Below are 15,737 nucleotides of genomic sequence, written 5' to 3' on the forward strand. Positions count from 1 at the left end.
AGACTTTACCCAGTCTAACCTTTCCGAATAACAAGGATTCCCCATATTTGGTACTTCTCTTGGTGATATTTATGGTCACAACTGTGCATGTATTTGGCTTATCTCCTTGCTTCTTATTTAATCCACTGAAATGAAGATCCCCAACGAAAATGAATCACGGTGAAGCTCCAATGCCCAGCAGAATAAACTTAGCTGCCCTTTCCTCTGTCCCTAGGAAGCCTACTCTGTTGCACGGCAGTTCAACATGATCCCGCCTGTCTGTGAACAAGCCGAGTACCATCTTTTCCAGAGAGAGAAGGTGGAGGTCCAGCTGCCAGAGCTCTACCATAAAATAGGTAATCTTCACAATCACCTCTGCTCATTCTTCACAATATGAGAATCAATGACTGGGGACACGGGATGCTAGGGAAATGCTTTCCCAAATGTCCCCAACTAATACAATATAGAGATGACAAGAAGGATGCATCTCGGAGATGGTGGCAGAATCAGGTGGATCCATCATCTACAAGGTACTGGACTGACAGCCACAGAGTTGTAAATTGACTGTCATATATACACTCAGCAGGCATTCAAATATGTTCACACAAAGAGGATCAGGTGGATAAACGTAATTTGCATAGGTACACACAACCAGGATGCATAAACTTGGATGGATAAACTTGGTTTTCATATGTGCTTCTTTTAGCCTAAACATGTATCCATGAGTAGACTGAGCAAGCGTTCACAAGCATATAGATATCCACATCTGTCTCTTGTGCTGTGCCCGAGGCTGGGTAAGACAGAACAAATTCAACAGCAGCAAGTCAGGTACAATTTGTCTGTGTGAAAGTCGTGCCTGGGGGATGAGGATATATAAACACAAGAACTTGGGATATTAGAAACATCAATAAGCACATTTTTTTTCAGGCTTATATGCCAAAGCAGTTTTCAGAGATTACTTTTTTCCCTAAAAATAAATAGGAAAATGCTGGATTAAAAACAACCCCAATTCAACAATAGCTGCTGCTGCTGCCGCTTTGATCATGTACCAGGCATTTGCTGTGTGGTAAGCTGTGCTGCTTCTGGGTACCGGGCACTGCCAGGCACGGAGTGGATAAGTGGAGTGCTGGCCTTTTTTGCAAGTAAAAGCTCTTATCTCTTGGTCTGTGAACTGTGGCCACAAATAAGCCATATTTCCAGGTTCCCTTAAATGGCTCACTCCCAGGAACAGTCAGTACACGTTTAATTGGTTTCTAAAAGAATGAGGCACAATTTGTAAGTCCTAAGTTGTAATGGAAAGATGGATGCTGGTATTAACTCATTCATCTGGCCAGTTTTCCTCTAGAACTGACAGAGCTGTTTAAACATGCCCTCGCTCTTGGTCCTACTTGGCATAAACAAGGTTCTGATTGTGTATTTTCGTTTTGTTTTCTTTTTTTCTCTCCCTACAGGAGTTGGTGCAATGACATGGTCTCCACTTGCTTGTGGGATTATTTCAGGAAAATATGGAAATGGGGTGCCAGAAAGTTCTAGAGCTTCACTGAAGGTATTTCCCTCAACTCTTAGAAAAGAATGTGGGGGGAGGAAGAAGATGAGTTAGAAGGAGCTGAGCAGCATCCCAGGGCTTCCCAGCTTGAGCACACTGTGGCCTTGGCCAGCCATGACCTTGGCAGGGCACCCCTCAGTCCTGCCCAGGTCTCTGCTGCTGGCCAGCCATCAGTCAGCCTTTCATAATCTGCCTGCACAGAGAATTTGTCTCTGGGGACTGGAAGAACATGTCCAATGACCTAGTTGACTTGCAGATGCAAATCCCTACATTCTTACATTCTTACTTATTCTTCTGTTAAAGGGGGTATTTTGTTCCTTGTCTGGAAGTGACCGAATTTAAAATTCCTTTTCTATGTAAGAGGATTTAATTTTCCTGTTCTTTAGTAAACAATACTTAAGCCATAAGGGCTTAATCATTTGAGGTAAACAGCTATAGCTAGGTATGGCTTGAGATTGGCTTACATGCCTATGGTGACAGGAGAAAAAAAAAAGAGGGCCTCAGGAGACACAGAACATGTCATCACCAGCCTCCACTCTGCCCGGTGGGTCTTTTTATTTTACTTTTTTAGTCATGTATTGTACACATGATGGGTTTCTTAATGGCATTTTTGTTCAGTTGTGTCATATACGTAGAATACATTCACTCCTCAATGTCCAGTCCCATCTTAGGCCCGTTCCTGATGGTTAACTCATTGGGGAGCACTACAAACATCTTTTCTTATTAACCACAAGATGCCAGTGTTTTAAAAGCCTGAGAGAATGTTTAACAACATTAGAATCACAAATTACTCTGTAGTGTCTACGGAGAAAGAATACAGGAATCTTAGAAATTCAGACAAGCCAAAGCCACCTTAGAGAAAGCATATGCCCAACCCAGGCTCCAGCCTCCATCAGCACTGAACCAGCAGAACCACCCAAGCCAAGCCCAGACATTTTCCAGTAGCGGAGGGGGGACAGGGGGGGTACAGGACACCGACACGATGGCATGAGACAGCTGACCACCAACACCTCCCCAGCTAGAACCTTCTCAAGGCTCTAGGTTTTTACTCTCCTTTCTGTTGAGCTTTTAGCTTGTTTGTTCTCTAAAATCACAAGATATAAATAGCCCCAAAGCATGCTGACATGACAGTGTTCTCATTTTTTAATTATCCCAAAGCACAGTTATCTCAGAATATTTAATGAGATCTTGTTCCTGAAAACTGAAGGTCGTTCAGAACAGACTCTAAACAAGTCCATGAAGAAAACAGCTTCTAAGGCAGGGATGTGACAAGGAGGAAGACAAAAGGGGCATGAAGAAACAGGAAACAGTGGGAGTTGTGTCTTTCCTTGGCATCTTCCCTGTGCCGAGCAGTGAGCTATGAATTATGTTTTACTTCCTTTTATCCTCCCAATGAGAAATGGACACAGATGGCTTGCAATCAGTTGTGGCTACACTAAATTGCTATATAGACACTCTTCTACTTATGATGGGGTAATGCCCAGATAAACACAGTATAAACCCAAATGCCCTGTCAAAAATGCATTTATGGCAACCTCATGAATATCATAGCTTAGCCTAACCTTATCTTGAAAAAAAACAAAACAAAAATATAAAGACAGCCAAACCATCTGAAGCAAATTGTTTTTAGACTAAAGCATTGACTGTCTCTGTAATCTGTCGACTACTGGACTGAAAGTGAAAGACAGAGACTGTATGGATACACTTCTTACAAATCAGTAAGAAAATGCTAAGACGAACAAGTATAAGCTGGAAGACCATCTGTATATTCTTTCAAGGGCTTTCCAAAAAATTCAAAGCACTTCACATATGTGGGCTATTTGTTCTCAGAGTAATCCTGTAAGAGGCAGGCTTCTGCTGGATGCAGAAATTGAAGCCCAAGGACATTAAGCAACATTAAGACCATAAAGTCCAACAGATAAAGCTGACGTGAGAACCCAGGCCTCCTGATGTCAGTGAATTATCTTTCCCTGAAGACATCTGTTTCCTTTCATACTCAGGTCCTTAAAGGGAAGATGTAGCCATGCTGTATCTGGTCGGTATGCCTCTATCACTATTTGATAAAAAAGCTCACACACAGATGGAAAACTTCCACAAATGTACTAACAAAAGCAGAAAGTGGGAGGGAGAACATTCAAGATGTTAAGACTGTGGCTAAGCTCAAAAGTAACTGGGTATTTACCCAGTGTTTGATTGGCTTTCATTAAGTCAATCAAATTGAGTGCTACTAGAGCATTATCAGCAACCATTTAGAACCTGTCCAAGCAAAAGGCCACAAATTCTCCAGGCTCTACACTATCAAGAAGTGTTTCCAGAGCAACATGTCTGCTCTGGGGAAGGCTACTTAAGCAGTTAAGTGAAAAATAAAAAATGAAAATGAAAGAAACAAATAGCATGATACCCTCCGTACTAAATTCTAGTGCTAGCATAAAAATTAAAGACAAGTAGAAAGATACACTGGCAACTTTTAATACAGCCTAAAAATGGCTCACATAACACTGTCTGATATTACATCACTGAAATGCTAATATTTTGTGTCTGCTATATTGAACTACAATTGAAAAGTCAATCTTTTTTTCTTTTCTTTTTTCTTTTAATGGCTCTCCAGGGCTCTTACAATAAGCAAGATTAGCCAGGGAATTTTCTGGGCAACCTCTTCTGGCTGGCCCCATTCCTCTTACAATGCTATCAGCTGTGGCTGCTCTGCTGGAAAGCAAAGCATTGCTTCCAGTCTAGTAGATATCACGTGGCTATCTGTCAAGCCTAATGGAATCTACACTCACTACCCTCTGCTCAAATTTAACTCTCCTTAATATCATCAACGCCTCTGCCCAAGACCTAGCCATCCAGATGTCATACTGCTACCTCAGAGTTCATCCTCTTCATCCTCACCCCGCCTAGCAAGGCTCCATCTAAATCCTCCAGCCTTTATCCTGCCACTTGGGTCCACCCATGCACAGTCCTAATGTAGGTCTTCCTCTTACTTTCCAGGTTTACTGCAGGACTCAACTTGGATGCTTTCATTTGCTCCCTCTTCTCAACAACCCACCCTTGTGGTTAGTTGTCCTTCTAAAGGACCCATTTTAAAATGCTATCCTGACTTCTCAGTTACTGCTTACAGGATAAATCCCAAATCCTCTTAGAATCTAAGTCAAGTCTACTTTTCTGTTCTTGTCTTTACAATCCCATGTTATTTGACTTTCTACCCAAATGCACTGCACTCTTTCCTGGGCTTCCCAGGGAGTTTTCACTCTCCTGTAGTCCTTCCACCTTAGTCTTAAGAACAAAGCTTCTTGCTTGATACAGTTACTGAGTTGTAAGTGCTTCCCTCTATTTACCCCATCAACATTTCTTACACCGGCTTCAAGTTCTCTGGCTGCCAGTGACAGACCTCAGTGTGAACAATCTCATCCTAAGAACTCCACTGTCACAAAGACAATTCTTGAGGATAGAGTGGAGCTGGGCTCAGTAGACCTGTCAGAGATCTTTTCTTTTCCACTTTAGACCAGAGAAGAATGACCACAGTTAGGCAATGTTCAACCTGTGAGACCAACAACAATAGCCAAAAGAGAAAATGTTGATCAGCTCAGCCACATATGGCTTTGTTAGATAAAAAGAAGGTGCTACGAGCATGGCTTGTAACAAGATCACTGAGGCAGGAAGGTCACTCAGCTACAAAACACTTAAGTTCCTAGATAGGACTCATGGATGATTCTAACATGGAGCAATAGAACCCGCAGCACTGTGCCATCCAGATGGCAACCATATTTGCCACCAACCTTCCTAAAAGCACTTTCATATTTAATTAATATTTTAATTATACTTCATCTCTCCCACTGTTAGCATTTTCCCCTTTGAACAGAAATTAAAGTTGTTTCTTAAAAACAACAACAACAAAACCTTTGCTTCCTTTGGTATTAAGAACGTGTAAACACTTTTGTAAAACCCTAGCTCCCAATATATTGCACTGATTAAGCCAACAGTGAACCTTACAGTATTGAGAGTCAGGAGAGAGGGATTCAATAAGTAAATGTTTGTGTATGTACCTGTGGGCACATACATACACTGTGCATATGTAGTGGTCAGAAGACAACCCCGGGTGGCAGTCCTCACCTTCCGTAGTGTAAGGAAGGGTCTCTTTTTTGTTGTTCACTGCTACACATCAGGCTGGCTGCTCCACGGGTTTCTGGAATTCACCTGCCTCCTCCACCCCTTTCACTGCAGAAGTGCTGCAGTTACAGGCACACACTATCATCCCCAGTTTTGCATGGAGCAGAGGATCCAAACTCCAGTCTCCTGTCTTGTAAGGCAAGCATTTACCTACTGAACCATCCCTCCAGGCCAAGCCTCCTTAGTTTTAGAAGTCTTTCAATATGGTTGATGTAAGTACAACACACACACACACACACACACACACACACACACGGAGTGTTTCAATCTTAAGAAAAAGAACTTACTACATATATTTCAAAAATAGAGTAAACAAATCAAACATTCTTAATATGCCTGATACATATTGAAATCTCAGGAACTCTACTTTTTAAAAGTGTTGAAAAGCATTTGTCTACTACTTTCGCATTTTGTGTTTGAGTCATAATCAGAGATGCTTCCTGAAAGATTATGAAATATAAGTAAAGGTTGATGATATTTTCCCACTTAAAACATCTGTAGCCATTCAGGGATGTCTGACATAGGTAGTGCCCAGGTTCAAGAGGCTGCCTGGGACAGGATCACGTGCTTGTAGTTCACAACCATCCATCCCATCACCACTGGCCCCAGCTGTCATCTCTGGAAATGTCACTTCAGGCATCTTTTCTCTAGAAGAACCAGAGACTTCTCAAGGCTGAAGCTGGGAACGCCTTGGCCATTTCCACAAGCAAAGTCCCAAGTGAGGAGCCAGACTATAAGCCTTTGATATCTAGGAGCAGAGAGAACTGGGGCAACTTGCCCTTCTACTCTTCACATCTGTAAAATTATTCCAAAAATCACAATAAAACATAATGTTATCCTTTTCTTTCTTTCTTCTTTTTTTTTTTTTGTTATCCTTTTCTTTGGTGATGAAAAAAATACTTAATAAAACAAAAGCCAGCAGCCTACTGAAATCATGTGGGAGGAGTTCCTACACACTGCCAACTCTAGAGCTTCCTGCTCCCTCTGGGAAAGGTTCATCTCCATGGTTGCAAGGAAAAGAAGTCCTTCCCTGTGGCTGTTGCTGATCAGTGCTAGCCTTGTACATCAGGGATGTAATTTCCATCTCCTGTAAGAGCAGAGCCTTCTGCAAAGAAGGGCAGTGGAACCCCCTGACCCATACTGAGGGAAGTAAACTCACTCACTAGGCTACAGAGTCATGCTCAATAATTTCCCATGTTTAAAGAGTAGTTTCCTGGGTTGCCCTTTAAACAAATACTCTATTGATTCTAATTTATGGCATTAATACGAACCACAAGAGGAAGTCAATACAAAGTCCTCATAATAATATTATTATTATAATTATTGTAATCATCATATCATGGTATTAAGGAGCTGGAGAGATGGCTCAGTGATGAAGAATACTTGCTACTCTTGCAGAGAACCTCTCTCTTCAGTTCCCATGGTGGGTGACTCTCAACTGCCTCTAACTCCAGCTCTTACAAATCTAACATCTTCTTATGATCTCCAAGGCCACCTACACATATGCACATACACACATGTAAAATATCTTAAAATAACAATGAGATTTGGGATGGAATAAGGCAACAGGGAGGACAGTTGCAGCAATAATGCAAAGCTATGAGTTTTCAGGGGGCAGAAAACTTGGCAGCCAGCTCTCTGAACGGAAAGCTGAGCCTATGGGCGTGTACATGGGTGTGTGCCACACGAGAGCAGGCGCCCCTGGAGGCCAGAAGAGGGCATTTGACCTCAGAGAGCTAGAGTTACAGGTGGTTGTGAACTGCCTGATGATCGAGCTGGAAATCAAACTCAGGTCCACTGAAAGAGCAGTGGACAGTCTTAACTGGTGAGAGTCATCTCTCCAGCCCCACCTGAGGTTCTTATATTTTATTGATTTAACACCACACTTGTATAAGACTTACGTGTTATCATTATTTCCAGTGCTACCAGTGGTTGAAGGAAAGAATTGTAAGTGAAGAGGGGAGAAAACAGCAAAACAAGCTGAAAGACCTCTCTCCGATCGCCGAGCGCCTGGGGTGCACGCTACCACAGCTGGCTGTGGGTAAGGAACGACGAGGGCATGGCAGACCAGGCTGTGTCAGGGAGTTACTTTCACTGATATTACTAAAAAAACCACTTTTCTATGGTTGACCCACACCCTGTCATGGCAAAATGTCTACAACAGGGGCAGGCTAACATCAGAAGCATCAAATTCTGGTACACACAACAGAGAAAGGGAATTATTCAAGGTTTCCCAGAATTTTCTATATGCTACATTTTTTTCTTTCCTTTCTTCCTTATAAGACAGCTGCATGAGAATATATCAGTGAAAAGAGAGAGAGAGAGAGAGAGAGGAGGGGAGGGGAGGGGAGGGGAGGAACAAGTATGAGAGTACAAGAGAGAAAAAGAGGGAAGAAGGGAGAAAGGAAGAGAAAGAAAGGAGACAGGAAACCAGTTGGGTGGGTAGACAGCTAGAGAGGATCTGGTAAGACTTGCAGGAGGGAGTGAATGATAAACATATTATATAAAAAATAATTTAAAAGTACACACATATTCCAGTGTCTGAGGTAAACTGTGTCACTACACAATGACACCCATTTCTTCTGGCTCAGGTTCCTCCCCCTGTTGACACTAAGACAGGGTTGGTGAGAGATTGAGAAATAGGGCTACAAAGAGGCTTCTGCCACACTGAAAGATGATACCACAAGGGCAGCTTCCCCTGGAAACTTTTCAACAGCCATGAAAATTGTTCTTCTCATGCTGTGAAGTCCGTGAAAGGTCACGGCCACCCAAAAAACAAATGCACTGGCACTGTCCATTAGAACATAATGGAACTACTTATTTCTTTTCAAATTTGCCAATGGCCATATTAAGAAAGAAAAACAGGAGCTGGAGTGATGGCTCGGTGGTTAAGAGTGTTCGCCGCTCTTCCAGAGAACCAGAGTTTTGATTCCCAACATTCATGTCCAGTGACTCAAAACCTTCTGCGACTTCAATTCCAGGGGACCCAACACCCTTTTCTGGCCTCCACAGGTACCTGACGACATATGGCATACATTCATAAAAACATACATGCATATGTACATAAGCAAACACTTTTAAAAAGCTTTAAAATAAAACAGACATTTTAATAATCCACTTTATTTAATATAATCTACCCAAACTACCATCTCAACATATAATATAAAAAATTACTTAGGTTTTTTTAAATACTGTTTTTCAGCTTATTTAAAAAAAAAAAAAAAAAAACAGCGTGTATTTTACTTCTGAAGCACCTTCAGCCTGAACATGGGCTCAGTATTCACACATGATTAATGACCCCCACACTGTATACAGAAACATTCAAACTTGGGGGTCATCAGGGTCCACGCTGTGTTATATGCACTTCACGTTCATTGTCTTACCTTCTTTGACTCTTAGACTGTGAACAATCCTGTGAGGTGCATGCTATGAGGAGCCTTGTCTTACAAATGTCACTAGATGATTTACTAGAACTGGCATAGCAATTGAGAAATGAATAAAATAGGTGTTAACTCCGGGGAGGGGGGGGGTCCTAATAAGAAACAGCAACAAATAATTGTAAAACACAGCAAAAAAAATTTAAAAAAATAAAAAATAAATAAAAAACAGATACATTGACCCCAAGAGATAAATAGCCAGTGGTACGGTCTGTGCAAATAGTAATAGAATTTTTGCCGATAGTTTGGCTCTGCTAAAGTTAGAAGTTAAAAATTACAGCAAACAGTACTAGAACACTGGAAATGAAGGCTGGAGAGATGGCTCATTGGGTAGAGCCACTTAGTACCAAGACTAATGACCTGGCTGATCTCCAGAAGCCGCAGAGTAGAATGGACTCCTAGAGTTGCTCTCTGGCTGCTGTATGTCCATGTGAACACCCTCACACTGAGTGAGTGAAGAAGGAAGGTGGCTCATCATATGCCCAAGGGACCTTAGGGGCACACCTTAATGCTTTCTTTAGAAGAGTTAAGGTGTGTGTTTAATGCAGTATCTGCAGCTTCAGCAAGAACAGCAAAATGGCTGATCATAGATAAGTTACCTGGCCTGATTTTCTCATGTGTAATGGATATAATCTATACCTTATAAGCTTGAACTAAACAAAACTGTATATATAAAGACTCAGTATATGTAAGTTCAGTAAGCGGCAAGGATGGTGATATTGACAAAGGATATATTGCGTATAACTAGACATTCTGGGCTTGAGGTTTTAACACACAAGGAAAATAGATTCTATTACTGTAAATAAGATTTTAGGTAGTAATATGAATTGAGTGCACTCAGACTTTCATGTCCATAAAGCCAACCAACAATTTACATTGTATTAGGCATTGTAAGTAATATAGAGATAATTTTAAGAATATAGGAGAATAGATATGCAAATGCCAAGACATTCTTATAAAACAGAGTGGAGTGCTCCTGCATTGGGGGGGGGGGGGGGAGGTAGAACTGATCTTCCACGAATACCAAGGAGGTTACATTAAACTCTACAAGTAATGGCTGAACATTATCTTCCTGGAGAGAAAACCTTTTAAAAATTTAGACCTTTTCTGGGTGTTAGCTATTCCTGACACGCCCTTTGCACAGAGCTTAGGTTTACACTGATACATGCTGGCTCTTCCTTCTAATCCTTTCTAAACTATGCCCCAGATCACCAGTTACATGATCCCTTTGGGGTCAAATCATCCTTTCACAGAGGTTATATATATATATATATATATATATATATATATATATATATATATATCAGATATCCTGCATATCAAATATTTATTTACATTATAATTCATAACAGTAGCAAAATTACAGTTATAAAGTAGCAACAAAAATGATTTCATGGCTGGGGTTCACCGCATGAGGAACTGTGGTAAAGGGCCGCAGCATTAGGAAGGCCGAGAGCCACGGCTCTAGCCGGTTTTCTCTCCTGTCATCTTTTCTTCTTTACAAACAAGTAATTTCTATCCACAGAATTCTCAGACCCCAAAAGGAATGATTCCCAGCCTCACTGCCTTTGGTCTCCAGGGCAGGGGTGACCTGGAGAAGGGAAGCTTCCGGCACTGAGACAGACTACTTGAATCTGCATGCTGTTCCCCAGCACACACCTGCCCAGAAGCCAGCACTCACAGCTCACTGGCAGCTAACAGGCACTGTGCATGTTACCCAGGGAGACAGGCTGATTGTAAAGAAGCAGCTGCAGGCAGGGGCTATCCATGGATCGGCCAGCTCTGCAGAGTGGGTTCTCTTAGCCCTGTAGCCCTTGGAGGAATCAGCTGCTGCAGCAGCAACTGCTTAGGGTCTCACTTTGACCTGGAACTCCCACTGGTTCCAAACGGGGTTTTAAGTGCAGAGTGGACTGCAAGAAAGCCAGGGGGAAGAGAGGGCGCTGACTATGACCACCTGGAAGGATTCAGTGATTGCCTCAGAGCCCTGGTAACAGCTTAGAGGATCAGCTGACAGACAGCGGGGCCTGAGTCAAAGGAGGCAGATGTGCAGGAGATGAGACAATCATCCAGACCTGTTTCCCAGCAAGCATGTAATCAGTGTCCCATGGGCCAGGTATGGAGTAGGCTACTAAGCGTCCAACGCAAGATAGCCACATCCCACAGCCTAATGGGCACATCCAGAAAATTAACAGATTTGAGCGCAGGTTATAATGTATAGGGCACACTGGCTGGTCTGGAATGCAGGATAGGCTTTAGGAAGAAGGCAGAAGACTGTTGGCAACCTCAAAAGATGAGATGTTAACAGGACAAAGAAAAAGTGAGGGTAAGAAAGTGCCTTCCAGGCAAAGGACTCCCCAACTCCCAGCAAGGAAAGCCAGTATGATGTTTCGGGATAGAGAGACCAACGAACTAGTTTTCTTGAAGAACAAAAATTAAGGCAGGGAGGCAGAATCGAAAATAGGATTTACCAGAGTAAGAAATACATGTCACCTTAAAGGAAAAGGATCTTGTTATGCACAAGCTGAAGTCAGGAAAGTGGCATTATGAAACTTAGAGAAGCTGCAGCTAGGCGTAGGGCATCTGTATTAAGGGAGGGGCAGCTGAAGCAAAAGATAGGAAAAGCATTCCACAGAGCTCCTGAGGATGCGATGTGTAGAGCGGCAGCATAGGAGAGAGGAGCCAGAGCAGAGACCCTCCAGGCGTCTACACTGTCAAATACTATGCAGCATGGAAACGATACACTGTTACACCAGAGGAAACAAGTGCAAAGTGAAAGAAATCAAATACAAAAGATGACCTGTTCAGAAAGACAGATCTAAAAACAAATAGTGATTATGTAGGGCTGAAGTGTGTTATCAATTATGGCCTGTCATAGGTATTTTCTCGGGGATGGGATTGTTCCACTAACTGAATTTAAAATGGTAATGGCTGCACACTAACATTTCTAAGGCTGCTAACCTTTTTTTTAAAGGTAATGTACACTCAAAAACAGGCTAAATTCTTTTTTATATGTAATTTCCAGTTCAATAAAGCTTGTTCCTCTCCCTCCTCTTAAAAAGATAGTTTAAATCCCCAGGCTGGACATGTAAAATGCTTGCCTCAGTATCTCATAAGCCTGGGAGGACAGCACATGTCTCTAATCCCAGGGCTCAGGAGGCAGAGGCAGTGTCAGAACTTTAAGGTCATCCTTGAGCTACATAAAATGTTCAAGGCCAGCTTGAACAACAAAATGTTATCAAATAAATACATAGAAGCCCATATCTCAAGGCAAGATCTTCTAAGTAAAAACTCTTGAGGCCTAGAAAGGATGCTACAGAGGCCCCCCCAGATAACTCTGTCATATGCTAAAGTGTAAGAATCAATGGATTAGGGAAACAGAAGGAATAACCAACTCCACCTGGAATTTAAAAGGGAAGGTGGACTCAGAAAAAAAGGACAATTCCTAAAGGTCCCAGAATTCTAGTAGGGAGGCAAAGATGTTGATGCTGAGCCAAATGGAACTGGCAAAGCAAGGCGGGAAGGTCCAGCAGAAACATGCAGGCCCACGCTCAGACATTCATTGTAACCAGGAGGTCGCTGGGGCCTTGGCTTCCAGAACAGGGTAAGGGGGGACTGGACTATGATGAAGGGCAGTACAGGAGCCTAAAGTGGCCTTTCAGAATTTTCAAAGTTAGAGAAGTGTCTAAGCAAGTACAAAGTCAGAGGCTATTTTACAGTGAAAAAGAACGGAGCATTCTTTACTGACAAAGGAAAACAGGAAACTAAACCTTCAGGGAGCAGAGAAATAAATGTTTAATTAATCCAAAAAAAGGGGGGGGGGGGGGAGAAGGATTCAGGGCAGTTTGACCTTAGGCCAAAACAGCATGCATCGTCTGCAACTGGACTGTATCATTGTGGGTACTAAGTAGGTAGATAAGTGAAGAATATTCTACCTGGTTGTCTTAGGGTTTTACTGCTGTGGACAGACACCATGACCAAGGCAACTCTTATAAGGACAACATTTAATTGGGGCTGGCTTACAGGTTCAAAGGTTTAGTCCATTATCATCAAGGTGGGAACATGGCAGTATCCAGGCAGGAATGCCATGGAGCTGAGAATTCTACATCTTCATCTGAAGGCTGCTAGAATACTGGCTTCCAGGCAGCTAGGATGAAGGTCTTAAAGCCCACACCCACTGTGACACACCTACTCCAACAGGGCCACACTTTCTGCTAGTGCCACTCCCTGGGCAGAGCATATACAAACCATCACATTGGTGGATTTAATATTTTAGATAAAGTTCTAGGAAGGTCACCTGATGAGAGTGAGATCTTTAGGGTAGAGATCCGACCAACACGGTTGCTCATGCCTGCAATTCCAGCACTCATGAGGTAAAGGAAGGAAAATCTCGGGTTAATAGCAAGTTGAAGATCAGCCTGGCTCCATGAAACAAACAAAAGCAAAAAAAGCAAACAGCACCAAAGGAGGGCAGACTTTATGTCATTTGAGGTAAGGATGATCAAGGATCAAAGAGAGGGTTGTCAGCCTGGCTAAGGCCCAATGGCAAGATAGCAAAGGAGAGGGGACATAAGAGATGCCAGACTATGAGATTCTATGGTTCTCTCTGGTTTACTAGCCCCAAGTAGAAAACACAGGTTGGGTTTTGATGGGATTTACTAAAGCAGAGGAAGGACTGCAGCTTTGAGAGTAAAAAAGCAACTGAGATAATCAATGCAAAGGGTTGACAGAGGAAGAAAAGTGATACCCTGTAGAAGACAGAGGGAGCCTGGCAAGAACAAGATTCCAGACATCATTAGCTGGTGAGCATGGTAGTTGGAGCAAAATACAAAAAAGCCAGAAAGCCACAAACCTACTATCCATTAAACATCTGAACAAGGGTGCTGTTCTAGTATTTAAGCCCAGAAAACAGTGTATCCTCTATCTCACACACACACACACACACACACACACACACACACACACACACACACACACTAACTACAAGCGTATCAATAATCCTGACCCCAGTGCTTTGCTCTTTGCAGCATGGTGCCTGAGAAATGAGGGTGTGAGTTCTGTGCTCCTGGGATCATCCACTCCGGAACAACTCATTGAAAACCTTGGTGCCATTCAGGCAAGTACTGCAGCCCCTTCTAGCAAACTCCAGGGGATGTTACAGTGTGTTTGCAGGCAGAGAACTAGACAAGGTAGCAGGAAACAGAAAGTTGTAAGAAGCAACAACACATTAACATTATACACGGAACTTGGGCTGTCCTCTGCTTATTTAAGAAACAAGTTTCTCAAATTCCAGCGGATCATCTGTGTGGGGCGGTGCACTCCCGTGTCACACCTGGCAACTGATAAATATAATCATAAAAGCATGCTCAACTGTCTGCTTGAGATGTAATGGCTACAGGACAATACATACTGTGAGTTCATTTGTTCCTTCCATAAACTATTGCCAATATACTATGCCACACTCCTTTTCTAATCATCTAACAGCATCCTGTGATCCCACTCATCATACCACTTAGGGTAAGATGCATAACTGTCTGTGCCCTCTGTGTACTGTAAGCCTGAAGGTCAGAGACCTGTGGCTCTCTTCTCCACTGACTTCACACTTCCTACTATGTGGCCCTTAGTTATTACTCCAGAAGTAACTGAGAATAAATTCCTGTTTGGAACTTTCATGATCACATCCCCTTGAAAGAAAATCCAGGAGGCCTATTCCATACCAAGATCTTATCACCCAAGTGATGGCCTGAAGGCCAGGCGCTGGCCTGAGGTTGCAGCAGCACCTGGGGAATATGTTGAAGATGATCAGGGGCATCTAAGGAGTGGCGCTGGTGATCTGTTGGGATCACCTTTCTTCAGCACTGAACACACCTCAGTCCTGAGCCTGCTCCTTTCAGCTTTACTGAGTCTTAGGATATCCTCAGCCCACCCACTGCTTAGCCATAGCCTGCTAAGACCAGCAAACATGTTTCCCTCTTGTTCACTGGGAACAGACTCAAGGCTTCTTGGCTATCCATCTATTCCTAAAACAAGCCCTGTCACCTCTCCTCAAACCAGACAGATGAAGGTGGACATGAATATTTAAAACCCCCTTTCAGAAACAGACCAGAATGGTGGTGCACACCTTTAATCCCAGCAGAGATATGTAGATCTCTGTAAGTTTGAGACCAGCATGGTCCACAGAGGGAGTTTCAGGACAGTCAGGGCTACACAGAAAAGCCCTGTTTCAAAAGAAAGAGAGAGAGGGCAGGGAGGGTGAAAAACAAAGCAGAATACAAAGGTACATAAATGGTAGATTGCCTGCCTAGCCACCATCTTTCTCCAGACCAGGAAGTGGGGCAATACTCCACAGCTATTTCCAAATTCTGCCCAGTCATGGTTCCTCCTGGATTCTGTGGGAACTTCACAGGGAATGCCTCATCTAATGAACCATACCATCTTCATCCATTTTCTGTTATGCACTGGGAAAACAAGGTTACACAATGATGATGGGGTAGGGGTACAGTTTGTACCCAGAAGAACTTTGAAGTTCAATATAAAAATTTCAATTTCACTAGTGTATGGAATACCTACTGCATCTGGCACCAAGGAGACAGTTGAGTTACTATAAT

At 42.8% G+C, this 15,737-nt stretch overlaps 1 protein-coding gene across 2 annotated transcripts in view; it reads left to right on the forward strand.

The window, feature by feature from the left end:
• Kcnab1 (potassium voltage-gated channel subfamily A member regulatory beta subunit 1) overlaps window positions 1-15,737 on the forward strand; it is a 379,110-nt gene that overhangs the window by 358,187 nt on the left and 5,186 nt on the right. For both annotated transcript variants that reach the window (XM_021195477.2, XM_021195478.2), the window contains exons 10-13: window positions 215-335; window positions 1,431-1,525; window positions 7,616-7,736; window positions 14,157-14,245. In XM_021195477.2, the coding sequence (XP_021051136.1) occupies window positions 215-335; window positions 1,431-1,525; window positions 7,616-7,736; window positions 14,157-14,245 (426 nt within the window). The remainder of the gene's footprint in view (window positions 1-214; window positions 336-1,430; window positions 1,526-7,615; window positions 7,737-14,156; window positions 14,246-15,737) is intronic.

Source organism: Mus pahari, chromosome 4, assembly GCF_900095145.1.
Source record: "Mus pahari chromosome 4, PAHARI_EIJ_v1.1, whole genome shotgun sequence".
NCBI lineage: Eukaryota > Metazoa > Chordata > Mammalia > Rodentia > Muridae > Mus > Mus pahari.